The sequence below is a fragment of the Phocoena sinus genome, chromosome 14 (assembly GCF_008692025.1).
Source record: "Phocoena sinus isolate mPhoSin1 chromosome 14, mPhoSin1.pri, whole genome shotgun sequence".
NCBI lineage: Eukaryota > Metazoa > Chordata > Mammalia > Artiodactyla > Phocoenidae > Phocoena > Phocoena sinus.
The window spans coordinates 23,208,851-23,236,489 of record NC_045776.1 but is presented as its reverse complement, the minus strand read 5'-3'; the positions used below and the strand labels follow the sequence as shown (position 1 = coordinate 23,236,489).

At 45.2% G+C, this 27,639-nt stretch overlaps 1 protein-coding gene across 2 annotated transcripts in view; it reads left to right on the top strand.

Moving 5' to 3' along the window:
* MAPK4 (mitogen-activated protein kinase 4) overlaps positions 1-27,639 on the top strand; it is a 174,749-nt gene that overhangs the window by 97,394 nt on the left and 49,716 nt on the right. The window contains exon 2 of one of the 2 annotated variants that reach the window (XM_032603731.1): positions 123-1,568. In XM_032603731.1, the coding sequence (XP_032459622.1) occupies positions 1,023-1,568 (546 nt within the window). In that variant the 5' untranslated portion in view covers positions 123-1,022. Of the gene's footprint in view, positions 1-36; positions 1,569-27,639 lie in introns of those variants that run through there. The other variant, XM_032603732.1, reaches the window with a different exon arrangement.

Here is a 27,639-nt window from a genome sequence, read left to right as displayed (position 1 = left end):
AGCAGTGTTTCAGCTGGCTGGACAGATCAAATAACACTTGGGCTGGTTAACAAAAGACACACAAGTGGGAAGGTGCTGGAAGCTGAAGTGTGGAAATTTACCCAACATTGTTTCTTTGACAGGAAAGGAGACTTGGTCTGAAAGATGCTGCGTTCCTGCCAGCCTCTCTGGGTCCAGCAGAACACTGTCTCATTCAAGATAGTGTGGATGAGGGGGTGACAGAGGATGCTGCCCACATCTGAAGCCTCCAGAGGATCCTGGCTGGACAGCTGAGCTGCCCTCAGGTCTGGGACTTCAGGTGTAACTTGGTGTAGAGCTCATGGAAGGTGCTTGGATTTCTCCAGCTTTCTTCACCAACGCTCAACAGACTGGTTTGGGTTTCAGAATCTAAGAGGAGCTGGTAGAAAGGAGAGCTGGCAGAGGTACAAAGAAGTCCCTACGAGCCTCTAGAATCCATTGTTGGGATCTCTTCATACTGCTCGGGACACAGAGGGCAGCTCCCAAGCTGCTGAGGGCTGTGATACCACTGAGCTTTGGACCATCGAAAGTAAACGAACACAGCTCAGCAGCAGCACCACATTTCAGCAAGAAGGAGCCTCTTTTAACAAAGGATTTAAAGGGGAGAGTTTCTGCATCTCTACTTTGTGGTCCATCATGATAGAGAACTTTACGTTCACATAGATAAGGAGACTGGTTTTTCTTTCCAAGATGCTATATTTGAAAGAATCATGAACCATTCTAAGCTTCCAGGGAGGAGCAGGATACATAGGAGTTGGTGGACAGCCTTCCCGGTACAGGTTAAGGAAACAGTCTGAGCCTCCAACTTCTGCAGCTCAGCGAGTATGGACATATGCCACTCTTGTCTCCAGGGAGCTGGTGGCAGTGACATCACCCGGAGAAAAAGCATCCCTCAGCCTTGGGACTTGACAGAATGAGGTGTGCTGGGGAAGCCACGAGCTGGGACTTGGCCTTTCCTGACTGCCCCTTCGTCCCACGGTCAGCCCCTGACCACTGAGCCAACGATGGCTGAGAAGGGCGACTGCATCGCCAGCGTCTACGGGTATGACCTTGGCGGGCGCTTCGTTGACTTCCAACCCCTGGGTTTCGGTGTCAACGGGCTGGTGCTGTCGGCCGTGGACAGCAGGGCCCGCCGGAAGGTGGCCGTGAAGAAGATCACCCTAAGCGACGCCCGCAGCATGAAGCACGCACTCCGGGAGATCAAGATCATCCGCCGCCTGGACCACGACAACATCGTGAAGGTGTATGAGGTGCTGGGGTCCAAGGGTGCCGACCTGCAGGGCGAGCTGTTCAAGTTCAGCGTGGCCTACATCGTCCAGGAGTACATGGAAACCGACCTGGCACGCCTGCTGGAGCAGGGCACGCTGACGGAGGAGCACGCCAAGCTCTTCATGTACCAGCTGCTCCGAGGGCTCAAGTACATCCACTCCGCCAACGTGCTGCACAGGGACCTGAAGCCCGCCAACATCTTCATCAGCACGGAGGACCTCGTGCTCAAGATTGGGGATTTCGGGCTGGCGAGGATTGTTGATCAGCAGTATTCACACAAGGTATGTCTGTCCAGAATGGCTGATATGGGTGGTGCATGTAATCCTCAAGAATGCTCAGTGTTCAAGAGGGTATTCCTAGCTCCAATGGAATCAGAGGACTGGGGTCAGTATTGGGGGGAGGCTGGAGGGTGCTAGAAGGATCACGGGGCTGAAGTTGTTGTTGGGGGAGCAGGGAAGTTCTGGTTCTTAGTCTGGTCTAATGGTTCTGGCCGTTAGTCATGGCTGTGACCGATGACTCAAGGCCATACAAGCAGGGCTGGATTAGGTGATACAGCTCTAAACTCTATGGCTTTAAAATTGTGCTGCTGGGGAGTTCCTTGGTGGTTTAGTGGTTAGGATTCCGGGCTTTCACTGCTGTGGCTCGGGTTCAGTCCCTGGGTGGGGAACTGGGATCCCGCAAGGCATGCGGCGCAGCCAGAAAACAAAAACAAAAACGTTGTGCAGTTGGTGAATTTGCCTCTAGCACCCTCTTCTTCCTGCCATCCACCTAACCACCAACCCTGCCTACTTTCTGCTCAGGACTCCCTGGGAGGCTTCCCACCACTGGAATCTTTTGCTCTGGCTCATGTCAGCCCCTCCTCCCATCAAAGCTGCCCCCACTCTGTGTTCCATTCTCTCTGTCCGTGGACGGAGGCATAAACAGTGAATCTGATAAACTAACTCTCGGTGTACATTATCCAGCTAATGGCTCGGCTCTCCCAGGCCCCTGATGTACTAGCCCCCTAGTGTGACGCTAAAGCCACAGGTGCTGACCCCCCACGGGGTGGGCGGCTAAATGCTCCAGCAGCAGCAGAGATCAGAGCTGACCCGGCCACACTGACCCTTGTTCTCAAGGCCCCAGACCTCTTCTTACCTAATCCACTGTGCCCTTCAGGAACTGGGAGTCCTCTAAAATTCTATTCCCCTTACCTCCGTTCCTGCCACTTTAGGGGAGTCTCTGAGCACCTCAGCCAGGCACCCCTCAACAGAGCTGTGGAGTGGCTGTGCTTTCCAGCCTCCTGCCCAAACTTTTGTATCATGAATTTTTACTAGAATGAATACATCCCTCAGGAAGTAGGTGCACCATAAACTGTTATCAGCCAAGGGGCTGGGGTGGGTGATGGGAGGGGAGGGGAGCTCTGACCTTGAACATGCTTCAGCTTTCTCTCTGAGGCCCCATTCCTCTGCTCTCCCTCGCCACCCTATTTGCCTGCAGCCAGGAGGTCACGGACAGCAAGAAACGTGCTGACCCGCCTGGTACAGCTGCAGCGGGGTGGGGGTGGGCGGAGCAGGGCTCCCTGTCCCACCCTGACTGGCTGGAACTTGGGGTCCAGCCCAGATTTCAGACCTCGAATCAGCCCAGCTGGTTCTAGTTCCCTGGTGCTGCCTTAACCGTGAGCTTGCCCTCTGTCCCCCCTCCTGCAGCCAGGCCATCTGTCAAAACTGACAGCCGACTCTGTAGGAAGGAATGTCCATGGTAAAAAAAAAAAAAAAAAAAAAAAAAAAAAAAATCATGCCCTTCTGTCTTCCTAACTCCCTGTGCTTTGTCTCTTTCTTCTGAGGAACAATGACCCCAAACAACTGAACCAACGGTTTTAATCCAAATCAGTTCTTATTTGGTAAAAAGACCAGAGAATCCATGACACTCTTATTTCTGGGATGCACAAAACCACCTTCTGAATTGGAATAAACCAGTACATTTGGGAGTCATAATAGGACCTTCCTCGATGAAAGGGTCTGATTAGGTTAAGTATTACAGGGAACGTGCGCAGGACAGCACGTGGTAAGCGTTTGGGAAAATCAGGGAAGGTGGTCACTGGGCCAAAGGCTGGCTGTGGCAGCAATTCTTAGGGGGGGTGTGGTTGTCTGAGAGGTGATACTGTCTGAGGAGGCAGAGTCGCGGGCTCCCTTCTGACGGCACTGACTGCGGCGTGGACAGTCACCCTGTGCGAGCCTGCGTCACCCCATCTTTGACGAGGATGATAATATGCTCCCTGCCTGCCCTGCTGGCCTGTGGCTGTGAATCAAAATGGAACATGAAAGCAAAGCCCGTTGTAAAGTAGTAAGGACCCCATCCATTCATCTAATGAGCGTCTACTGAGTACACAGGGCCCGGGCCCTATGCTGGGAGCCCGGGAGGAGCCCCAGGTTTACGGACCACCGCAGGTGGCTGTGCTCCTGTCACTCAGGGGTGGGGAGCCACCTCTCCATTTGGAACTTTCATTTTCCTGATGCAGAGGAATTCAGATGCTCTGACTTCCTCTTCCTGTGCTCTCTTCAGTAAAATTAGCCGTGGGAGGTTAAAAAAGAAATCACTGGAGCCAGCTACGATCCCAGTAGGTGTTCACATCAGCGCTGCGTTTGGCAGGTGTCCCGTGCCCCCACCTACTTCCTCCCCCATATACTTTCTGCTTTTACCTTCCTCCCTGCTCTGCCCCGAGTGATGACGAAAGCTTTATATTTGGTGCCTTTATTTATCTGATGTACATTTAAATCAGTTCTCATTTAATTCTCAAAATGCCGTGAGGCACTTCGGGCAAATGGTCCATTTTAAAATGGAGAGAATTGGCTTTCTCAAGATTACTTGGCTGACTGTGGCAGAAGGGACGTGAGAACTTGGCCTTCTTGTTTCTTGATGGATGACCTTTCTGTGTGCTGTCTCCTTCACGAAGGCTTTCTGGGTCTCCAGTTGGAATGAGTCATTCTTTCCTTTGAATTCCCCACCCCCTAACCTGGATCTTCTAGCGCCCACCATTCTCTGCTCTGTTTTACTGTGTGTGTGTCTGCGTCTTCCATGCTGTCCTAGGCTGAGAGCTCCTTAGTTCCTGATGGCCGTGTCATGTTCATCTTGGTTTCCTCCAGGGAGTCTAATCCTGTACCTGAGACATGGGCCCAGTTGATTGTGTTGACTGTCTTGAACTAATGGAAGAATTGTCATTGGCCAGCACGTCACAGATAGGAAGCTAGTTGGGCTCATTGATTCCATGTGCTTGGGAGGTTTGACTCTCAGAGAGAGAGCACGGCATTCTTCCAGCCAGTGAATTGGTGGGAGTCAGACGTGTGCATCTGCTTTTCCTGGTGTGTTTGGAGGACAGCGCCTACCTGTGAACGGCTCTAAACTGACCCCTCCTAAAGTTGCATGGCTACCGTGCTTGCCTTGAAGAGGATCGCGCTCACCTGGGCTGCAGCTAGTGCCTTTGCGTGGGCCACAGCCCCTTGCCAGGGACGGGCTTTGTGATCTGACGGGGGGCTGGACTCGGATGCAGCAGCCGGAGTTCACTCTCCTCATTGTGACTTTCTCACGGGTGGACAGCAAGCCTCCTTCCCTTCCACATCCCCTCATCTAGCGCAGGGCCTGGCACAGGGTAGGCGTCCACTGTGTTTGTCTGGTAAACTAGGTGCCGGAGGAAATGGCCTTCTCTAATGAGCAGCTGGCAGCACTGGGGCTTTAAGTCACAGTCAGGGAGCATTCTGAGCACGTGTTCCCCTACCACACCATCCCAGGGGTGTTGGTCTTTGCAAGGCAGAGGGCAACTGGAGGCCCCGGTTGGCCCACACTGTCAGGAAGATGGCAGTGGGTGGCGATGGGGGTGCTCTGATGGCTCTCACTCAACAGACACGGTATAGAGGCCCCTGGTTTCTCTGTGTCATTAACTGCATGACCTCAGGCAAGTCCTTTTCTTGTATAGCTTACTCCCAGAATAAGAGATCTATAAGGAGACCTCCCAATCACCTTGTCCATTCCTTCCATTTCACAGATGGTAAAACTGAAGCCTAGGAAGGGGAAGAGACTTGCTCAAGACCACACGAGGAGTGGCTGAGCCAGGAGTGCAATGTCCAGTTTTCTCTGAGCTCCTTCTCAATTGTCTTATCTGCCAAATGGGGTCATCAGTTCCATTCTCCTTATTTCGCAGGATTCTTGTTAGAGTCACATGAAAGCGGGGATGTCAAGGGCTTTCAGACGTACAGGGAGCTAAATCTTGAACAGAACCTACTTGCCCAGTAGATGCCATGGTAACACCAGGCAGACACCTACATGTCAGTTTCCCCTCCACTGACATATGGACCCGGCTCCTGACGTGATGGCCAAAGGGTGAGTCGTGAGGTCCTACCTGATGGTGGCTGCCCAGCCTGTGGTCCTGTCATGAACCCCTTTCTGCCTGCCTCCTGGGCAGGCCTGCTAATTAGTTCCCTGTGTTTGTGTCAAGAAGAGGCAGCTGAAGGATCAGAGCATGTTTTCCATTGAATTTATCCTATTAGGAAGTAGATGGTCTCAAAAGAGAAAAAAAATGTAGTTTAAGACTTCACTAAGTCCTGTGTAAATTCTAAGACGTGTCAGGAGCCCCCAGAAGAGGGTGCAGAGGGCTGAGCAGCATGTTGACAGTCCGATTAGCTGTGTGAACGCGTCCCTTCAGGAAGGGGCCTGGGAGAGGGAACCACATTTTGTCCTTGCTGGGGCTGCCAGCGGACTTGCCTTTCCTGGGGGCAGTAAGCAGAAAAGCAAGCAAAGGAAAGAAAGCAAGAGTAAGAGGTTCATAAAGTATGTTTTGGTGGATCATTTGAGCAAGTCTAAGTTTTCTGCTAGGCTGGCCTGCCTTTGAGCCCTGACCCCTTTCTACTTCAGAACCCTGTCTTCTTACCTCATGGTTCATGATCAGAATGTTCTCACACTCTGCCTCCATATCACGAAGATTCCTTAGAGATCAACTAGTATGGTGGTCCTCAAAGTGTGGTCCTGGACCAGCAGCACCAGCTTTACCTGGGAACTCGTTAGGGATGCAAATTCTGAGGTCCCATCTCAGACCTACTGAATCGGAAACCCAGTGTGGGGCCCAGCAAGGTGTGGTTTAGCCTCCAGGTGATTCTGAGGCCTGTGAACTTCTAAGCATCACTGACCTGAAGATGTGGAGTAGCTTGTCTGTGGACAGAAAGCGGACGCCCCTGGTGTGTCTGCTGCTGCTTGCGGCCAAGGTTCTCAAACTTGAACACAGTGAAACAGACTAGGAACTCCTCCCAGGTAACACAAGTGTGTTTGAAGTAGGTATCTTAACCAGAAAGGATAGTTAATGGTGGGGATATAAGGCACTGTGACGATGAATCGTGAAGATTGTTTTAGGCAGCATGGCTTTTAGGGCCTCGGTCACATCACTTAGAAACTGCCTGGTCCACCATCCCTTGAGCTTGGCAGAAAGCTGTACAGACCAGGGAACTCCATCAATAGGAGTGTTGGTTCTGTTTAGGTTTTACTTTAACAACGAACGATGATTTTAGAAAACATGCTTTTCATCCTGGTGTAAACTACTTCACTAGATGTTATTTAAAGACAAGACCTTGGGGCTTCCCTGGTGGCGCAGTGGTTGGGAGTCCGCCTGCCGATGCAGGGGACATGGGTTCGTGTCCCGGTCCGGGGGGATCCCGCATGCCGCGGCAGCGGCTGGGCCCGTGAGCCATGGCCGCTGGGCCTGCGCGTCCGGAGCCTGTGCTCCGCAACGGGAGAGGCCACAGCAGTGAGAGGCCCACGTATCGCAAAAAAAAAAAAAAAAAAAAAAAAAAAAAAAAAAAGACAAGACCTTGCTTTCACAGTTCAGTGAGATTGAGTGTTTGATTGAGGGCTCAGCAAATTCCTGCAGTTTGGTAAGACTTGTGGTTCAAGGTCCCAAAGGAGGCAAAGAGGTACGTGATGGAGTATATATCAGCCAGCTTCCAGGGGCTTTGCACAGAGCTTTGATCAGCTGTGTTTATGCTGGTTAAATTGTGTTGATCAGCCCCACCGCCTGGCCACTCTGCCATCCTTTGATGGCTTCTTGTCTATCTCCCTCTGCCTAGGCAGACACACAGAAAGCTCCCCTAGAGCACGGATTCCCTTGAAACTGAACCTAGGAAGAGGAATGCCCATTTCTGTGGCTGAAATAGAGTCTTGGCAGCTGATCGACAGAATGTTCATTTGTTGTTCTGTGTGCCTGTTTTTTGCATGGTCTCCACCTTGAAGATGCAGGTCCCTAGGTGCTGGAAGGGAGGAAGGGCTTGCCTGAGATCCCAGAACAGGACTGGGGTCCACAGTGCTGGCATTGGGAGAGGTCTAGCCACTCTCGAGAGCCAGGGTTCATGACAAAATGGGCTCATTGAAGGACAACTTGCTGAGGGCCCAGCTAGAAGTTCTTAAGCATGTTATTCCAAATCAGTGGAGCTGAAAAGATTTATTTAAAAGGCTATGAAATATCCCTTTTTAAAAGGGAAAAATATGACCTAGGGGATTAGAACAGAGGTTGTGCTAGAGAGTCAAGTGTCCCTGAACACTTAAGCCGACTTGGAAAAGCCAATTTTGTTGGCTTTCAGTGCATCCCCCTAGTTCCCACTGCAGCCCCGTCCCCAGGAGCAGGGTCTTCATTCTGTCCCTGGGCCTCCTGGGGTCCTCTTCTACCCACTCCCAGAACGCTACACCCAGGCCTCCCTTCCTGGGAAGCAACCCCACTTAGCTCCCGGGGTGATATTATAAATCATTAATAACTGGCATGGTTCAGGCACCAACCAATTAGAAAGGAAGCTGGCAGAGTCCTAAGGCAGGGTTCTGGAGGTGCCCTGCTTGCCAGAAATTGACCCTTTATTGCTGGATCATAGGGAGGTCTGGGAGTATCTGGGAATGAGACAAAGGTGATGAGCAAGGGAACCAGGGGCTTCAGCAGTAGCTATTTCCCAACCAGTTTGCAGGTATTTCATTGTTCTAACAGTTGGCCTAGCTGTACCAGTGCATACCAGTGCCTTCCTCTTCATGTCAAAGCTCACCCTTCCCACGTGCGTGTGGGTCTGGTTCTCCACTGGGGGTGAATGGTGGATTAAATAGTGCAAAGAGATCACTAGCTCCCTCCTTACTGTCAACACAAGCCTACTCACTCACCTACTCACAATTAAAGCTGCCACCTCCTATGGCAAGCTCCAAAGCTCCAGAAGAATTCAAGAAGCAGAAAGTCAGCCTTCCTGCTAGGATTGCTAAAGGAGGAGCTAGTATTTCACGCAGTACAGGCTTGCTGGGGACAAATTCTTTGTTTATCTAGAAAGTGTCTTTATTTTACTCTCATTTTAAAAGTTTGTTTGCCCGGGATACAAAACTCTGAACCTATGTATTTTTCTCTTTCAGTACTTAAAAAATGTCATTGCTTTATTTCCTATCCTTATTGTTTCTCAGAAGGTCTTTATTCGTATCATTGTTCCTCTGTATGTAACGTCTTTCTTTCTCTGACTGCTTTCAACATTTTTTCTTGATCTTTAACTTTCAACAGCTTGACTGTGATGTGCACAAGTGTGGTTTTCTTTGTACTTATCCTATTTAGTTAATTCATTGAGCTTCTTGAATCTGCAAATTGATTTTTCTCCACCACATTTGGGACATTTTCAGAAATTATTTTTTCTGCCCCACCTTCTCTTCTCCTTCTGGGCTCTGATTACTATGTTACTCAGCTTGGTATCATCCCAAAAGATTGTCCAATCTTTTTTCTCTCTTTTTTTCAGAATGGGTAATTTCTATGGTCTGTCTTCAACTTCATTGACCCTTTCTTCTGCCATCTTTAATTTGCTGTTAAGCTCATTTGGTGAATTTTTCATTTTGGATACTCTACTTTTCTAGAATTTCTATTTGGTTCTTTTTTATAAGTTTCCACTTGTGTGCTGAGATTCCCCATCTTTTCACTCACTGAGACCATATTTTTCTTTAAGTCCTTGAACATATTTATAATAACTGCTTTAAATTCTTGCTAATTTGAACCTCTGGGACATCTCAGGATCTGTTTCCTATTTCCTTTTTTTCTCTTGAATTTGGGTCACTTTTTCCTCCACATTTCTAGTAATTTGGGGGTGTTTGTGGATATTACTGTTGATACTCTGAAAGAAACTTGAATGATATTGTCTTCCTTTAATGAGTGTTGAATTTTGTTCTGACAGGGAGTTAATTTACTGATGGTAAATTGTGGAATCCTTGATCCTGTTAAGGCTTGGTTTTATGCAGGCCTAGAGGGGATTTTACTCCGAGCAAGATACTTACTCCTATGGTATGACCTTTCTGTTGTCTCACTTGAATGCCTAGAATGTTAACAAGGCATTTTCCCTCTGGCTGGACTGAAACTCCTATGTATCCAATGTTTCTGCAACCTCTACTATCCCTGTTCTGCTATTAGTACCAAAGTAACTACTCTCTGTTAGACCTCACCCTGTGTATATGCAGACCGGCCCTCATCATATGCAGACCAGCCCTCAGCCAGAGATCTGTGGGGGAACCCCCTACAAACTTCTGGGCCCCTACCCTATGAAGCTTCTTCTTCTCCAGTATCCTGCCCCACCGGCTCCAGTGCTTCTGAAGCCCTGGACTCTACCTCCTCAAGTCAGTAGGACAAACATGTTCTGCTTTGTTCCACCTCCCTGTGTTATGGTTGGGAAATCTACCCAGGCAGAGTGCCAGGGTGAAGATGAAGCTCACCTTATGGGTTTGCTTCCCTTCTCTCAGGGATCCTGCACAGCCTATTGCCCAATGACTGAGAACTGCTATGTATGTTTGTTTAGTTTTATAGTTGCTTTCAACGGGAGGGAAAATCCAGTACTTGTTACTCCATCATGATCAGAAATGGCCAGTGCTAACATTTAATGATGTAATGGTCTGTGTGGCTGAACATCTTTTAATGCTAGCTTGTAAGCACCTTGGAGGAAGTGTTGATGACGTACTTATCTCTGCCTCCCTGTAGCATGCTTAATGAATATTATTAAATGGAATTAAGTGGAGAGTCTGGGAGATAAGTGTTGAATTATATGCTACTCCTTCCTTTATACCTAGGAGATGTGCTGGGAAGGAAACTCCTTTCAGATAGCATCTTCAGTCTTGGTGGGAAAGATCCCAATTGCTCTATTCCTGGCTCCAGTCTCTCTACTTGGGAACTCCAAGGGTGTAAATGTCTCAGGAACATGACACTGTCTTATTCTATAGGCAGATATTCCTGTGTTTATACTGAAGAAGAAAGGTTAGAAAATGCGATCAAACCCTTTTAAATTTTCTCCTGAAATGTGTTTTTTTTTCTTCATCTTTTACTTTGGTAGCCTGTTAAGAAGACAGTACTATAGAAATAGAAGGCTTGAGGGGAGTATCATATTGATTGCTATGTTTATCCTTACTTTCATGGGTAGCTTATAATTCAGTACCACACTTCTGGGAGCTGGGAGAGACCAATCCTTATCTCTAGCCTCATTTGCTGCCACCCCACTCATCTTGTGCTGTGATATCACTGACTTGTCAACATTCGCTGGAAAATGCCATACTTGGTGACAGCTCTAGTCCCACACACTGTTCCCTTTGCTCCCACATAAACTCCTACTTATCCCTGCAGACTCCACTTAAAAGCCCCACCTCTGTAAAGCTTCACCAGCTTCCCAGGGGAGAGTTAATCACACCTTCCTCTGGTTTTCCACAGCAGTCCTCCCCACACTATTGTGATTATTTGTTTGTGATCTAATATGTTTATGATTATGCCTCTTCCCCCAATAGACAGTAGGGCCCTTAGGAAAGAGTATGAATCTCATTCATCTCTGTCGTCCTAGCAACAAGCACAGTATCTGACATATACGTGCTCATTAAATGCTTACTGACTAAATGCCTTTCCACTGAATCAAGCATGATCCTCAAGAACCTCCCAGGATAAAGTATAATTTCTCTTCTTCAGGCAGTTTTCAAATATCTGAAGTCATCTACCATGTCCCTCTAAATCTCTGGAGCCTAGAACTCCTTTGTCTTTACACAATAATATTTAGGTACTGTTCTAAGTGCTTGAAAGGTGTAGACCTATTTAGTCTTCATAACAACAATGTAATATGAATAATAATAATAAGTGCTGCTGTTCCCATTTTACAGATGAATACACTGAGGCACAGAGAGTAACTTGTCCAAGGTCCCCCAGCTAGTAAATGGCAGAGTTTGATTTCAAAGCCCAATAGAATAGCCACCTAATAGTGGCTTCAGGTCATGCTTTTTCCACTGAGCATACTGCCTTGTTGACTATTTAGATGACAGTGTTTCCAGAGGTCACACTATCCTGACTGTCCTTTCACTGACCTCCTCCTACTTATTAGACCCCAGAGGGAGGGTGACATCTCTGCTCCATAAATGACTCACTGCTCATGCTGTTGGTATTTTGAGGGGCAACCATGTCACTCTATTGGCTCATATTGAGATCGTACCCAACTTCCGTTCAGTTTTGTATTCCCTATTTTACATTCATATCATTGATTTTTAGTCCTAGTACAAGACTTTACCCTTCTCCCTGACAAGTTTCATCTGCTTGGCTTCAGGCAAATATTCCAACCTGACAAGATCGTTTTGGATCTTTGTTCTATCACATAATCTTATCCCATACAGCTTCACAATTCACAAGCCTATCTTCTATGACTTCACCCATATCACCAGTTTTAAAATGTGTGAAGAGATTCGGTGAAAGGCTTCATCTTATGGCCACCAGACTCCTCCCTCCAGGGTGACACTGACCCTAAGCCAGAATTCTTCGGGTTTAGTTGCCCAACCAGTTGTGAATTTACATAATTATACAGTGGTCTGACTCATGTTTCTTCATTGTCCGCAAAGATGTCCTATGAGATTTAGCTAAATGCCTTATTTAGTTTCGGGAACATTGTCTATAGAATCCACTCCTTCTACCTCAGTACAATTTCAAACTCATCCCAGAGTAAAAAATCCCAGTTCAAGCTGCATGACCAGCTGTGATTCCTAGATACACAGAACTCAGATATTGGCAAACACTACCTCTTTACTTAGAGAAAACATGATACATGAAAATTTAAACTTAACAAATTTGTGTTGGAGGTTAGTGTATGGCTAAATAAACTATGTTCATCCACTGAATGGAAAGTTATACAACCATTTTCAATGGTGATTTTGAAGAGTTTACAATAACATAGAAACTCTTTATGTAATACTGATTAGGTTTAAAAAGCAAGATACAGAATTGGATAGCTGGTATGATCATAAGTTTAAAACAAGGAGAAAAGAATGACATATAAAAAATAGACTAGAAGTAGAAACTCCAAAATGCTAATGATTCGACTACACATGGCTTTTCCTTCTTTTTACTTTTCTATAATTCCAGAAAAAGTACAGCATGAACATGCATAATTTTATCACAGTAACCTTTTCAGGTAGGAAGTTGGGGAAGTTTGCTGGGTGGGAAGAGTAAGTTTACATGATGTTTATTGCAGAAAGTGGTAAACTGAGATTATTTGGTCCCTAAGAGAGCAGGGTCAAACACAGTGGCATCTGGCCCAAGAGCCTGTGCATGCTGACCCTCGACTGTATTCTACCTTGAGGTGCCCATCGTGTTGCATGTGTAGATCTTACCTCCTCACCCAGAGTGGCAGCCCTGCCTTGGCCGCTGTCTCCATGGGAACATGGGACAGGCTCTTCTGGGTGTGCCATGCCCCTGGGAAGCAGGACCACCCTCCTCATAGGTGGGGTGGGCATACACTGACTGCTACCATGGGACCCTGAGCAAGTTATGTAACCTGCCTCTGGCTGGCTCCATCCTCTCATGATACTAGATTCTACTTCAAGGGCTGTGTGAGGAGTAGAGGAGATGATGTGTGTGATGTGTGTGTCAGCCATCTGGGGAGCACTTGGTTAATATTAGCTCTTTTTTTTTTTTTAACTATGATTATGAATCACCATTGGAGGGAGTTCTGATACCTGAAATTCAACCACTAATGATGCCGAAACCCAGCCTCTGTGCACTGGTGCCGAATCAAATCTCAGAGGCAGAGTTTTGGGTGAAGTAGAAAAGAATAGCTTTATTGCTTTACCAGGCAAAGGGGGACACAGCAGGCTCATGTCCTCAAAACTGTGTGTCCCAACCTGGGGGGGGATTTGGTGAGTTTTATAGCAATTGTTCAAGGGTGAGGTTGCTGATAAGGATCAGGTTATGTGCAGGGCCTGCATTCCTTTAATCTGGGATGAGCTTGATGAGCTTCTGTGGTTCTCGAGGTTATGAGACTATAACCTTCTCTCTGGAATGAAGAACGCTTCATCAAGTGATTAACATCTTCCATTTGTTGGAAGTTTCAGTTCTGCAGAAGAGCTCAAAGATATTGTTATGTGTATCCCTTGAGGCAGAACCAGGACCCTGCCCCAAGGCTGCACTATTGCTTCTTGACTGCTCCTCCCTTGTCTCTGCATCCCCTCCCTTCCCTGATTAGCAACTGTTTGAACCTGCCCTTTGGAACTCAGGGAAAGTCACAGAGGCTGAAGCCTATTCCTATTCCCTACAAACAAGAAATGGGGTACACAGACTTCTGTGCCCAGGAGCCCCTCAGGGTCCTGCTCAATTTCACTAACAGTACATTTTATTGAAGCAGTTGACCATGTTTTAGTTTCTCTTCTAAGATACAAACTGAAGGAATGAAGAAGAGGGGGAACAAGTCAGAAAGCCTTTATTTGAATGAACTTATGAAAATGGATGGATTAGGAAGCAGTGTGCTGGGGGAAGTGTGTTTAACCCAAAAGGGGACCAGAATAGGGAGCCTCCTGTCTTAATTTTGACACTTTGGCAATTTAGCCAAAGACTGATTCTAGTACTGAGGTTATACGCTAAGAGTGATATTCAAAATACTTAATAATTTCTAAGGTTTGGGACCAACCAATCAGAACTGCCATCGGTGATGACCCATCAGGATGGGTCCTGGCTACCGCTGCACACCTCACCCTACAAAGCCTGGAGAGCAGGGCCTGGCCTCTCCAGAGGTGCTCATTTAGGTGTCCGCCAGTGACTCCACATCCAGACAGGCAGAGCAGCAACTGAGAGCCAGGCCCTTGTCCCAGAGCTGCCCCGCACTTATTCCTGCTTCCTTCTCTCTCGTCCATGATACCATGTTTGCCCTCTGCTCTCCAACACACACCTGGCAGCAGGAAAAGTGAAGCCATTCCTTAGTCTCCCTTCTGGGCCATGCTGGCCCCTCCTGTGTCCCCAGATGACCTGGACACCAGGTTTCCAGGATGTTGGGGCCTCTAGAGTACGGCCATGAAGATTTTATTGTTGCACCTTCTACACGGAACTACTACCATCTGCAGAAACCATGCATCCTCCTGATGGTAAGCTCAGTTAAGCAGTTGTGATATGCAGGACTTTTCCCATTTTCAACCCCTACCCCAATTATTTTGGAGTTGGAGTCACAGTTCCCTGTGTGGGAGAGCAAACCCAGGAGCACAGAATGACCGGACTGGTCTGGCTTCACAGGCGTGAGGAATTACCATGGTGGAAAGAGGTTGTCCATAGATCACGTGATGAATGCAGAGGAGTCTCCAGCTGGGAAGACTGAGTTTGTAAGTCTGGTTGTCTTTGGCTTTTTGTGTGAGCTCTGTTCTGTGCTCACCCTGTGCTGCCCTCAACCCTGACCCCAACCAATTCGCATATGCTGGGTGGGTCAGACGCTAATGAGAGTGTGTGAAGAGCCAATGGCTACTCTAGTTGGGGAACCAATATCATGATATCTACCCTGAAAATTTTCCTGCAGTTCACAATAGTACACCTTGGGGGTACTTTCCCATCAATGATAACTCTGGATCCTCACACCAACCCTCTGAAGGAGGCAGGGCACATGAATTATTGTTCTCACCTGACAGCTGAGGACTAGGGAGCCCCTGGGGTTGAGGGGCTTATCTAAGACCCACTACCAATAAGCAGCAGAGCTGGACCAGACCTGCCCCCAGGGACCAGGAGCAGCTGATGCAACTGGGCTCAGCTTCAGAACTTGAGAACTCCCCTGCTACCTTCCATGATGAGATGAGGGAAGAGCCACGAAACAGGGGCCACTTGCTTCTGCTTTCTCATGAGGACATGTGGAGAACAGAGCAGTTCTGTGACCTTCCCTGTGCCCCACAGTGGGCAGAGATGGAGCCAGGACAGGAAATGATGATCCCTGTGTCCTTGGCCCTCCCTTCTTCTCTCTATGGGTCCCCACCTTCCCACGTCCCTGCTGCTGTCCCCCAGCACTCCCACACACCCTCTCCCTCCATCTCTCCCCACTGGAAACTTACTGAAGCCCAGGACCTGCTTCTTTGGCACACAGGCTCCCACCGAGGGACCCAAAGCTCCCTGCTCCAGCATTCAGCCAGCTGGAAAAGGGCTACCAGCTAGCGTATCCCTTTCAGTAGAACACTGGTTTATATTTGCCTTTAAACTCTCTTTTTAAACAATTTTATTGAGATATTCTCAACATACCATACAATTCACCCATTTAAAGTGTACAATCCAGTGGCTTTTAGTATATTCACAGAGTCACGCATCTATCCCCAGAATCAATTTTAAAGCATCCTCATTACCCCAAAAAGAAACCTCACCCACCTGAGTCATCATCCCCCAAAGTCTCCATCCCCCCAATCCTAGGCAACCAAGAAATCTACATTCTTTCTTTATAGATTTGCCTGTTCTGGACATTTTATATAAATAGAATTGTGCAATATGTGATCCTTTGTGACTGGCTTCTTTTACTTAGTGTTTTCAAGGTCCATCCACGTGGTGGAAGGTTTTAGTACTTCCTTTCTTTTTACTGCCAAATAACATTCCATTGTATGGACATACAACATTTTGCTTACCTATTCCTCAGCTGATGGATATTTGGGTTTCCACTTTGGGGCTATCAGGAATAATGCTGCTATGAACATTCATGCACAAGTTTTTGTGTTTACAGAGGTTTTCATTTCTCTTGGATGTAGACATAGGAGTGGAATTACTGGGTCATATGATATTGTTTGAGGAAATACCAGGATGTTTTCCAAAATGGCAGTACTATTTTACATTCTCAACAGCAATGTATGAGGGCTCAATTTCTCCAAATTTTCACTCACCCTTGAGATCTTCTGTTTGTTTCTATCCTAGCTATCCTAATGGGTGTGAAGTGGCATGTCAACTGTGGTTTTGATTTCCATTTCCCTGATGGCTAATGATGTTGAACATCTTTTCGTGTGTTTATTGGCCATTTGTACAACTTCTTTGGGGAACTGTCTATTCATATCCTTTGCCCATTTTTAATTGGTTTTTTACAACAGAATTGTATAAGTTCTTTATATATTCTAGATACAAGTCCCTTATCAGATAAATGATTTGCAAAAAATTTTCTTCCATTCTTTGGGCTATCTTTTTACTTTCTTGGTGTTACCCTTTGAAGCACAAATGTGTTTCATTTTGATATCCAGTTTATATATTTTTTCTTTTCTTGCTATTGCCTTTGGTGTCAAAACTAAGAAACCATTCCCTAATCCAAGGTCATGAAGATTTAACCCATGATTCCTTAAAGTTTTATAGTTTTAGCTCTTACATTTGGGTCTTTGATGCATTTTGAGTTAATTTTTGTATAAGGTATGAGATAGAGGTCCAACTTCTTTCATATGTCTCTCCTTATGTCAGTACTACACCATCTTGATTACTGAAGTTTTGTATAAGTTTTGAAATCAGGAGTGTGAGTCTGACAACATTGTTCTTTTTCAAGGTTGTGTTGACTATTCAGGTCACAAAAAGGATATAGTCCATAATATGGATGAATCTTGAAAGCATTATGCTAAGTGAAAAGCAGCCAGTCACAAAAGGCCACATATTATATAATTCCTTTTATATGAAATGCACAGAATAAGCAAATTCATAGAGACAGAAAATAAATTTGGTGCCAGGGGCTAGATGTTGGGAAAAAATAGAGTGTGACTTCCAATAAGTATGAGGTTTTATGTTTGGGTGATAAAAATGTTCTTGCATTAGATAGTAATGATGATTGGCAAGATTGTACAATGTACTAAAAACCACTGGATTCTTAAATAGTGAATTTTATGATATGTCAATTATATCTCAAAAAATTAATAAATAGATAATTTGAACATCACTATATTTCTTAAAGAAGTTAAATTTTTAGTTAAAAACCTTCCCACAAAGAAAACTCCAGGCCCAAATAGCTTCATAGGTGAATTCTACCAAATATTTAAGTACCAATTCTACAAACTCTCAAAAAACTGAAGAGAAGGGACTACTTCCCAATTTATTCTAAGCATTACTGTGAAGCAAAACCTGACAAAAAACATGACAAGAAATGAAATATCTCCCATTAACACAGATGCAAAATTTCTAAACAAAACTTTAGCAAGATATAAAAAAGGAAATGCACATCAGTCAAGTATGTCTTCTCTCAGGAATGCAAGTTTGGCTTAATATTTGAAAGTCAATGTTATAACCATTTGGGGAAATGATTTGGCAGTGTCCTTAAAAGTTAAACTTACATCTACCATATGATTCAGACGTTCCACTTCTATATATTTACCCAAGAGCAATGAAAACATATGTCCATACAAAGCCTTGTGTGTAGATGTTCATAGCAGCTTTCTTTTCATAGAGAAAAACTAGAAGCTACCCAGCTGTTCATCAACATCCATGTGAACAAACTGTGGTATATCCATACAATGGAATTACTACTCAGCAACAACAGGCAATGAACCATTCACAACAGTTTGGATGGATCTCAAAATAATTATGCTGAGCAGAAGAAGCCAGACCAAAATGAATGAATGAAGCAAATACTATAAGACTCCATTTATACAGTATTCTAGAAAAGGTAAGCTAATCTGTAGTGACAGAAAACAGATTAATGGTTGCCTAGGGAATGGAGAGAGATTATAAAGGGACATCAGGAAACTTTTGTGGGTGATGCATATGTTCATTATTTTGATTGGTGATGGTTTCACAGATATAAGTATATAAACTTATCAAAACTGTACACTTTAAATATGTACAGCTTGTGTATTTCATTTATACCTCAAAGATGTTTTAAAGTGAAAAATCTTGGGACATCGGCCTAGATGGTGGAATAAAGAACCTGAGCTCACCTCCTCTCACAGACACACCAAAATCGCAACTATCTGCAGAACAACCATTGAAAAAGACCAGAACCTACCAGAAAAGATCTTCTACAACTAAAGACATAAAGAAGAGTCACAACAAGAAGGGTAGGAGGGCCAGACTCCCAATAAAGTGTCATACCCTGGGGTGGGCAACACACAAAATGGAGAATAATTACAATTGCAGAGGTTCTCCCAGAGTAGTGAGAGGTCTGAGCCCCATATTGGGCTTCCCAGCCCAGGGGTCCTGCACCAGGAAGATGAGCCCCCAGAACATTTGGCTCTGAAGGGCCCCAAGGCTTAATTTTGGGAGTCCTAGAGGGCTGGGGGAAACAGAGTCTTCACTCTTATAAGGGTGCGCACAAAATCTCACACTCCAGGACCCAGAGCAGAAGCAGTAATTTTGACAGGCGCCTGGGTCAGACCAACCTGCTGATCTTGGAGAGTCTCCTGGAGCGGCAGGAGGCAACTACAGCTCACCCTGGGGACATAGAAACTGGTGGCATCCATTTGGGGGAGCTCCTTCTACCACGTGGATACTGGTGCTGGCAAGAGCCATTGTGGAATCCTCCTTCTAGCTTGTTAGCTCAGGACCCAGCCTGCTCTGGGCCAACAGCCCACAGGCTCCAGTGCTGGGATGCCTCAGGCCAAACAACTAACTGGGCAGGGACACAACCCCACCCATCAGCAGACAGCCTGCCTTAGACCCCACCCCCCAAGCCCACAGCTGCCTCTGGACACACCCTGCCCACCAGAGGGCCCAGGACCCAGCTCCACCCACCAGTGGGCAGGCACCAGCCCCAGAATCCCCTGGACCCTGGCCCTGCCTTCCAGAGAGCCTGCTCTAGACTCTGGACCAGCCTCACCCACCAGGGGGCAGACACAAGACACAAGAAATCTACAATCCCACAGCTTGAGGACCCAACCCCCCCACAAGCAAGCCAAATCCTGACCTGGGACTGGCTGGACCCTGGCCCTGCACACTTGAAGCAGGTCAGTACAAGCTTCAGGGTACCTCAGACCCTGTACCCAACTGTGTCTGGAACCAGCTCCACCCACCTGTGATCTGACACAAGCTCTGGGACCCCTGGGCCCTGCAATCAGACTGCAGGACCCAGCTCTGCCTGCCAGTAGGCTGGCACTAAGCCCAGGATCTGGCTTCACCTGCCAGTAGATGGACAACAGCCCCGGAGTATTCTGGACCCTGACTCTGCCCACCAGTGAGCCAGCACTACTGCCAACCCCCACACACAGGGTTCCACAATCTGCCACCTCATGACCGGGTCCTGCCAACCAGCAGCTGGCAGCCTCTGCACAAGGCAGGGCCTGGCAACCAACTGGACCAGGGACAACCAAGCCTACCACACCACTCACATAGTCAGCCTGCCATAACAGAAGGACCCACGCAGCGATATATTTAAAGTAATGAAAGGGGAAATCCTACAACCAAGAACACTCTACCCAGCAAGGCTCTCATTCAGATTTGGTGAAGGGATCAAAAGCTTTACAGAAAAGCAAATGCTAAAAGAGTTCAACATCAAACCAGCTTTACAAGAAATGTTAAAAGACCTTCTCTAAGAGGGAAAAGAAAAGGCCACAACTAGAAACATGAAAAAATATGAAAGGAAAAATCTCATTGATAAAGGCAAACATACATTAATGATAGAAGATCAACCACTTATAAAGCTAGTAGGCAGGTGAAAAGACAAAAGTAGTAAAATCATCTATATCCACAATAAGCAGTTAAGGGATACACAAAACAATTAGATGTAAAATATGATATCAAAAACAGTAATCATCAGGGGAGGAGAGTACAAATGCAGGGTTGTTAAAATGCATTTGAAATTAAGAGATCAGCAACTTAAAACTATTACATGTGTATAGAGATTGCTATACATAAACCTCATGGTAACCACAAACCAAAATCTATAGTAGCTTTACACACAAAAAAAGACAAAGGAATCCAAACATAACACTTAAGACAGTCATCAAATCACAAGAGAACAAAAGAAGGAACAAAAAAGACATACAAAAACAATCCCAAAACAATTAACAAAATGGCAATAAGTGCAAACATATCAATCATTACCTTAAATGTAAATGGACTAAATGCTCCATTCAAAAGACATAGAGTGGCTGAATGGATACAAAAACACGACCTGTATATATGCTGCCTATAAGAGATTCACTTCAGATCTAAAGACACAGACTGAAAGTGAGGGGATGGAAAAAGGTATTCCATGCAAATGGAAATCAAAAGAAAGCTGGGTAGCAATACTTATATCAGATAAAATACAGTAAGTCCCCTACATACAGACCTTCAAGTTGTGAACTTTCAAAGATACGAACATGCCCCTGTATGCCAGCTGTTGCACAGTACTACTGTACATTTCAAGGTACTGTACTGTAGATTAAAAATGTTTTCTTTTTTGTGTGTGTTTGTTGTTTATGTATTATTTGTGTAAAAAGTATTCTAAACCTATTACAGTACAGTACTATATAACCTATTTCACAATTGTTGGCTACCTAGGCTAACTTTGCTGGACTTAAAAATAAATTGGACTTATGAACATGCACTCAGAATGGAACTTGTTCATATGTAGGGGACTTGCTGTAGACTTTAAAATAAAGACTGTTACAGGAGACAAAGAAGGACATTACATAATGATCAAGGGATCAATCCAAGAGGATATAACAATTGTAAATATATATGAATCCAACGTAAGAGCACCTAAACACATGAAGCGAATATTAACAGACATAAAGGGAAAATAGACAGTAACACAATAAAAGTAGGGAACTTTAACACCCCACTTACATCAATGGATAGATCATCCAGACAGAGAATCAATACAGAAACACTGGACTTAAATGACACATTAGACCAGATAGACTTAATTGATATTTTTTAGAACACTCCATCCAAAAGCAGCAGAATTCACATTCTTTTCAAGTGTACATGGAACATTCTCCAGGATAGATCACATGCTAGGCCACAAAATAAGCCTCGGTAAATTTAATTGAAATTATATCTAGCATCTTCTCTGACCACAATACTAATGAGACTAGAAATAAACTACGAGGAAAAAAACTGCAAAAAAACCCCCACAAACACATGGAGGCTAAACAATATGCTACTAACCAACCAATGAATCACTGAAGAAATCAAGGAGGATCAAAAAGTACCTGGAGACAAATGAAAACAAAAACATAATGATCCAAAATCTGTGGGACACAGCAAAAGCAGTTCTAACCAGGAAGTTTATAGCAACACAAGCTTACCTCAGGAAATGAGAAAAATCTTAACCTAACCCTACACCTAAAGGAACTAGGAAAAGAAGAATAAACTAAACCCAAAGTTAGTAGAAGGAAAGAAATCAAAGATCAGAGCAGAAATAAATGAAACAAAGTCTACAAAATAATAGGAAAGATCAATGGAACTAAGGGCTGGTTCTTCGAAAAGATAAACAAAATTGATAAACCTTTAGCTAGACTTATCAAGAAAAAAAGAGAGGACCCAAATCAATAAAATCAGAAATGAAAAAGGAAAAGTTATAATCAACACCACAGAAATACAAAAGATCATAAGACACTACTACAAACAACTGTGTGCCAAAAAAATGGATGACCTATAAGATATGGACAAATTCTTAGAAATATACAATCTCCCAAGACTGAACCAGGAAGAAATAGAAAATATGAACAGACCAATTACCAGTAATGAAACTGAATCAGTGGGGGCGGGGGGGGGGGGGGGGGGGGAGGGAAACAACTCCCAGGAAACAAAAGTCTAGGACCAGATGGCTTCACAGGTGAATTCTACCAAACATTTAGAGAAGAATTAACACCTATCCTTCTCAAACTATTCCAGAAATTTGCAGTGGGAGGAATGCTTCCAAACTCATTCTAGAAGGCCTGTATCGTCCTGATACCAAAATCAGACAGATACCACACACAAAAAGGAACATTATAGGGGCTTCCCTGGTGGCGCAGTGGTTGAGAATCTGCCTGCCAATGCAGGGGACATGGGTTCGAGACCTGGTCTGGGAAGATCCCACATGCCACGGAGCAACTAGGCCCATGAGCCACAACTACTGAGCCTGCGCGTCTGGAGCCTGTGCTCCGCAACAAGAGAGGCCTCAATAGTGAAAGTCCCGTGCACCGTGATGAAGAGTGGCCCCCCGCTCGCCGCAACTAGAGAAAGCCCTTGCACAGAAACGAAGACCCAGCACAGCCAAAAATAAAATAAAAATTTAAAAAAAGGAACATTATAGGCCAATATCACTGATAAACATAGATGCAAAAATCCTCAACAAAATATTAGCAAACCAAATCCAACAATACATAGAAAGGATCATACACCATGATCAAGTGGGATTTATCTCAGGGGTGCAAGGATTTTTAAATATCAGCAAATCAATCAATGTGATATACCACATTAACAAATTGAACAGTAAAAGCCATATGATCATCTCAATAGATGTAGAAAAAGCTTTTGATAAAATTCAACATCCATTTATGATAAAAACTGTCCAGAAAGTGGGTATAGAGGGAACCTACCTCAACATAATAAAGGCCATATATAAAAAACCCACAGCTAACATCATACTCAATAGTGAAAAGCCTAAGTTCAGGAACAAGACAAGGATTACCACTTTCACCACTTTTATTCAACATAGCATTGGAAGTCCTAGCCACAGCAATCAAACAAGAAAAAGAAATAAAAGGAATCCAAGTTGAAAAGGAAGAAGTAAAACTGTCCCTGTTTGCAGATGACATGATACTATACATAGAAAATCCTAAAGATGCCACCAGAAAACTACTAGAGCTCATCAATGAATTCAATCAAGTTGCAGAATACAAAATTAATATACAGAAATCTGTTGCATTTCTATATACTAACAACAAACTATCAGAAGGAGAACTTAAGCAAACAATCCCATTTACCATCACATCAATAAGAATAAAATACCTAGGAGTAAACCTACCTAAGGAGGTAAAAGACCTGTACTCAGAAAGCTGTAAGACACTGATGGAAGAAATTGAAGATAACTCAAACAGATGGATAGATATACCGCATTCTTGGACTGGAAGAATCAATATTGTTAAAATGACCATACTACCCAAAGCAATCTACAGATTCAGTACAATCCCTATCAAAATACCAATGGCATTTTCCACAGAAATATGACAAATAATTTTAAAATTTGTATGGAAACGCAAAAGCCCCTGAATAGCCAAAACAATCTTGAGAAAGAAAAACATAGCTGGAGGTATCATGTGCCCTAGATTCAGACTATACTACAAAGCCACAGTGGTCAAAACATTATGGTATTGGCACAAAAACAGACACATAGATCAATGGAACAGAAAAGAGAGCCCAGAAATAGACTCACACGCTTATGGTCAATTAATCTATGACAAAGGAGGCAAGAATATACAATGGAGAAGAGACAGTCTCTCCAAGAAGCAGTACCAGGAAAACTGGACAGCTACATGCAAAAGAACGAAATTAGAACATTTTCTAACACCATATACAGAAATAAACTCAAAATTATTAAAAACCTGAATGTAAGACCAGAAACTATAAAACTCCTAGAAGAAAACATAGCAAAACACACTCTGACATAAATGTAGCCATATTTTTTTGGATCTGTCTCCTAAGGCAAAGGAAACAGAAGCAAAACTAAACAAATGGGACCTAATTAAACCTAAAAGCTTCTGCACAGCAAAGGAAACCACTGTGAAAAGACAACCTACTGAATGGGAGAAAATATTTGCAAATGATATGACCAATAAGCGGTTAAATCCAAAATATATAAACAGCTCATGCAACTCAACATAAAAAAAAAAAATTTTTAAATGGGCAGAAGACCTGAATAGACATTTTTCCAGAGAAGACATACAAATGGCTGACAGACACATGAAAAGATGCTCAACATCATTAATCATCAGAGAAATGCAAATTAAAACCACAGTGAGATATCACCTCACACCTGTCAGAATGGCTATTATCAAAAAGAACAAAAATGAAAAATGTTGGCGAAGATGTGGAGAAAAGGGAATCCAATACACTGTTGGTGAGAATGTAAATTGGTGCAGTCACTGTGGAAAACAGTATGGAAGCTTCTCAAATAACTAAAGATAGAACTACTGTATGACCAGCAATCCCACTCCTAGGTATATATCTGGAAAAAATGAAAACACTAATTCAAAAAGATACATGCACCCTACTGTTCATAGCAGCGTTATTTACAATAGCCAAGATATGGAAGCAACCTAAGTGTCCATCAACAGATGAATGGATAATGCAGATGTGGTATAACTCTGGAATACTACTCAGCCATAAAAAAGAATGAAGTGTCACCATTTGCAACAATATGAATAGATTTGGAGAGTTTTATGCTAAGTGATATAGGTCAGACAGAGAAAGACAAAAACTGTATGATATCACTTACATGTGGAATCTAAAAAATAAAACAAACTAGTGAATGTAACAAAAAAGAAACAGATTCAGCAATATAGAGAACAAACTAGGGGTTACCAGTAGGGGAAGGGGCAAGATAGAGGTAGGGTATTAAGGAGGTACAAATTACTATGTATAAAGTAAACTACAAGGATATAGTATACAGCATAGGGAATATAGCCAATATTTTATAATAACTATAAATGGAGTACGATCTTTAAAAATTGTTAATCACTATGTTGCACACCTGTAACTTATATAATATTGTATATCAACTATACCTCAATAAAAAGACCCCAAAATTAAAAATATTCAATCAACAAACATTTGAATGATAACCATGGTCAAGAGGCTGGGGATACAAAACCGAAACACAAGACTGTCGACAAGGTTCCTGCCTTCATGGAGTTTATATTTAAGTGGGAAGCTTATGCAAACTAGATGTTTTAACAGTCTCAGAGTTCACCCACACAACCCTTTCAGCCCCAGATGGAGAAGCTCCCTCCCTTCCAGAAGTGCAGGAGAGTGGGCAGCACAGCTGGATGCAGGGCTGCATGGAGCTGGGGCTCAGCCCCAGAAGAACCATAGTTGGATTTTCTCCTTTCTCTCTGGGGGTCCCCCTTTAGGCATCTGACTCACCATCCGCTCTCCCACCCTGACCAGCAGGAAGGGGGTCAGGCATAGTGGTCGCTCTTGTCTGAGAGCAGAGCAGACAGCAGCCCACATGTGCAGATGGAAGGTGCCACGTGAAGAGGGAAGTCGGGTCCGGAGACCTGGAGAGAGAGACCTCTCTGGTTAATGTTTTCAGTCCTTTGCGGACGTTACCCTCACCCTCCATCAAATACCCTTGGAGGAGCCTCACCTTCTGCTTAAACTCCTTTGAGTGGCTTCTGTTATTGTGGCTAAGAAGAGCTCTGACTCCCTTCTTTCCTCGGGGTGGCCTCTGTCTTCAGGAGAGCAGGAGACGAGGCGTGGTGGGCAGGACCCTCTGCCCTCAGCAGCACACGGGTGTGGGTTGGATCAGCTCCTTAGAGCAGCTCCCACTGTCCTCAGAGCAGCCACGCGGGAGGGAGGAAGGTCTGTCCTGAGGCGTACAGATGAAGGTAGGCCTGGGTGAGCACCCCACCGGGGCTCTAGAGACCATCCTCAGGAATGTCCTGGGATGAAGCTGAATAGGATGGAGGCTGCTGCAGGGATAAAGAAGTAGGTTCTCGGCAGGCCTGTCAGGATTGGGGCCACAGGGCCAGGAGTGGGGTGTGGGGTGACCGGCAGGCAGCGCCACATTTGTAGGCTTGGCTCCCAGGAGGCGGTCCCAGCCCGGCTTTTCTCACCCGCGATTCCTCCTTCCCCTTTCCCCACCACGCCTTCGCGGTTCCTCTGCCTAGCCTCCTTGCTCAGGACACTCGCAGCGGGCATCCCACACACCATCACGAATGCACGGGACTAAAAAATGTTGCTCGTTTGGGAACAAAACCCTGGCCTGAGATTCAGTCTGATTTCTAGGCTCCATTCCACTCCCAACTCACCAAGTGACCAGGAGCAAATATCCCTGCCCTGTGCCTTGGTTTCCCCAACTGGGAAAGGGAACAGTGGCTGCACTTCTTCCCTCCTGAGGGCGCAGAAGATCAGAATTTAAAGCAATGTGGAATCTTTTCCAAGACCGGAAGAAAGACCAAGGGGCTGGCGTCAGAGACCTGGGTTCCAGCGCTGCCTCCCACGCATTACCTGTGTGACCTTGAGCAAGTCACCCCACCCTGCGGGGCTCATCCTCCTCTCTGTAAATGAAAGAGAGAGTACACCCGCATCCCGCACGCTGCTGTGGGGAAGAGCGGAGATGCGGGCGTGCCACGCATGCGTGCGAGGCACGGTGACCACAGAACACCAGCCCCCAGGCTAATTATCAAGCCAGTCAAGGACTCACGTCCCAGGGCCTTCCCCTCAGTCCATCGCAAGACAGAGACCCCAGAATTTTAGATGCAAGGCTGTGCGAGATCAAAGCAGCCTTCATCTTTGATCGTCGGGTCTCTGCCCTGCACCTCCACCTCCGCCAGGAAGGCCATTTCTGTTCACATCACCCTCAGACTGTGCTTGGGAGAAACAGCCAGGTTTAAAGACTCTCATCTTCTCGAGTGGTGCCAGATTATGACCCTCGGCGTGTCCAGCTCCCCTGGAGGGCTCTGTTGTCACCGTGATGTAAGTCTGCTGCCTTCACAGCGCGTCCTGCCGCGGGAGCCAGCGTGTCAGCTCTTGATGAGTTTCCTGATGAGCTTGGGGCAGGCGGCTGTTAGCAAAATAGCAATCAACGGGAACGCTCAAGTAACCAGAGCGGCATGGTTCTCAGGGACACAGAATGTGAGGGCCACGTAAGAGCCTAGATATCAACTCATCTCACTACCCAGAAAGGACCTCCCAAAAAGTGACTTGCCTGTTAGTAAAGTCTAGATTTGGCCCTAAGGAGCAAACAAATGACATCAAAATAAATACAAGTCTCATCAAGAATTCCGTTGTTCTTTGGATTTTCACTTCAGTTCGGTTCTGAAGTCTGTGGATCAAATGCCAAATGTCTTCCATGTTCTCTATGCTTCTCTCTGGTGCCTGGCACCATAATGAACTAAAATTCACAAAGTCCTGGAAGCGAAGAAAGTCATTCAGTCACATCAAAAATTGAATTCTGTTCCCTGGGTGCTATGCACCAAGGCAGGAAATCGAATGGGGAC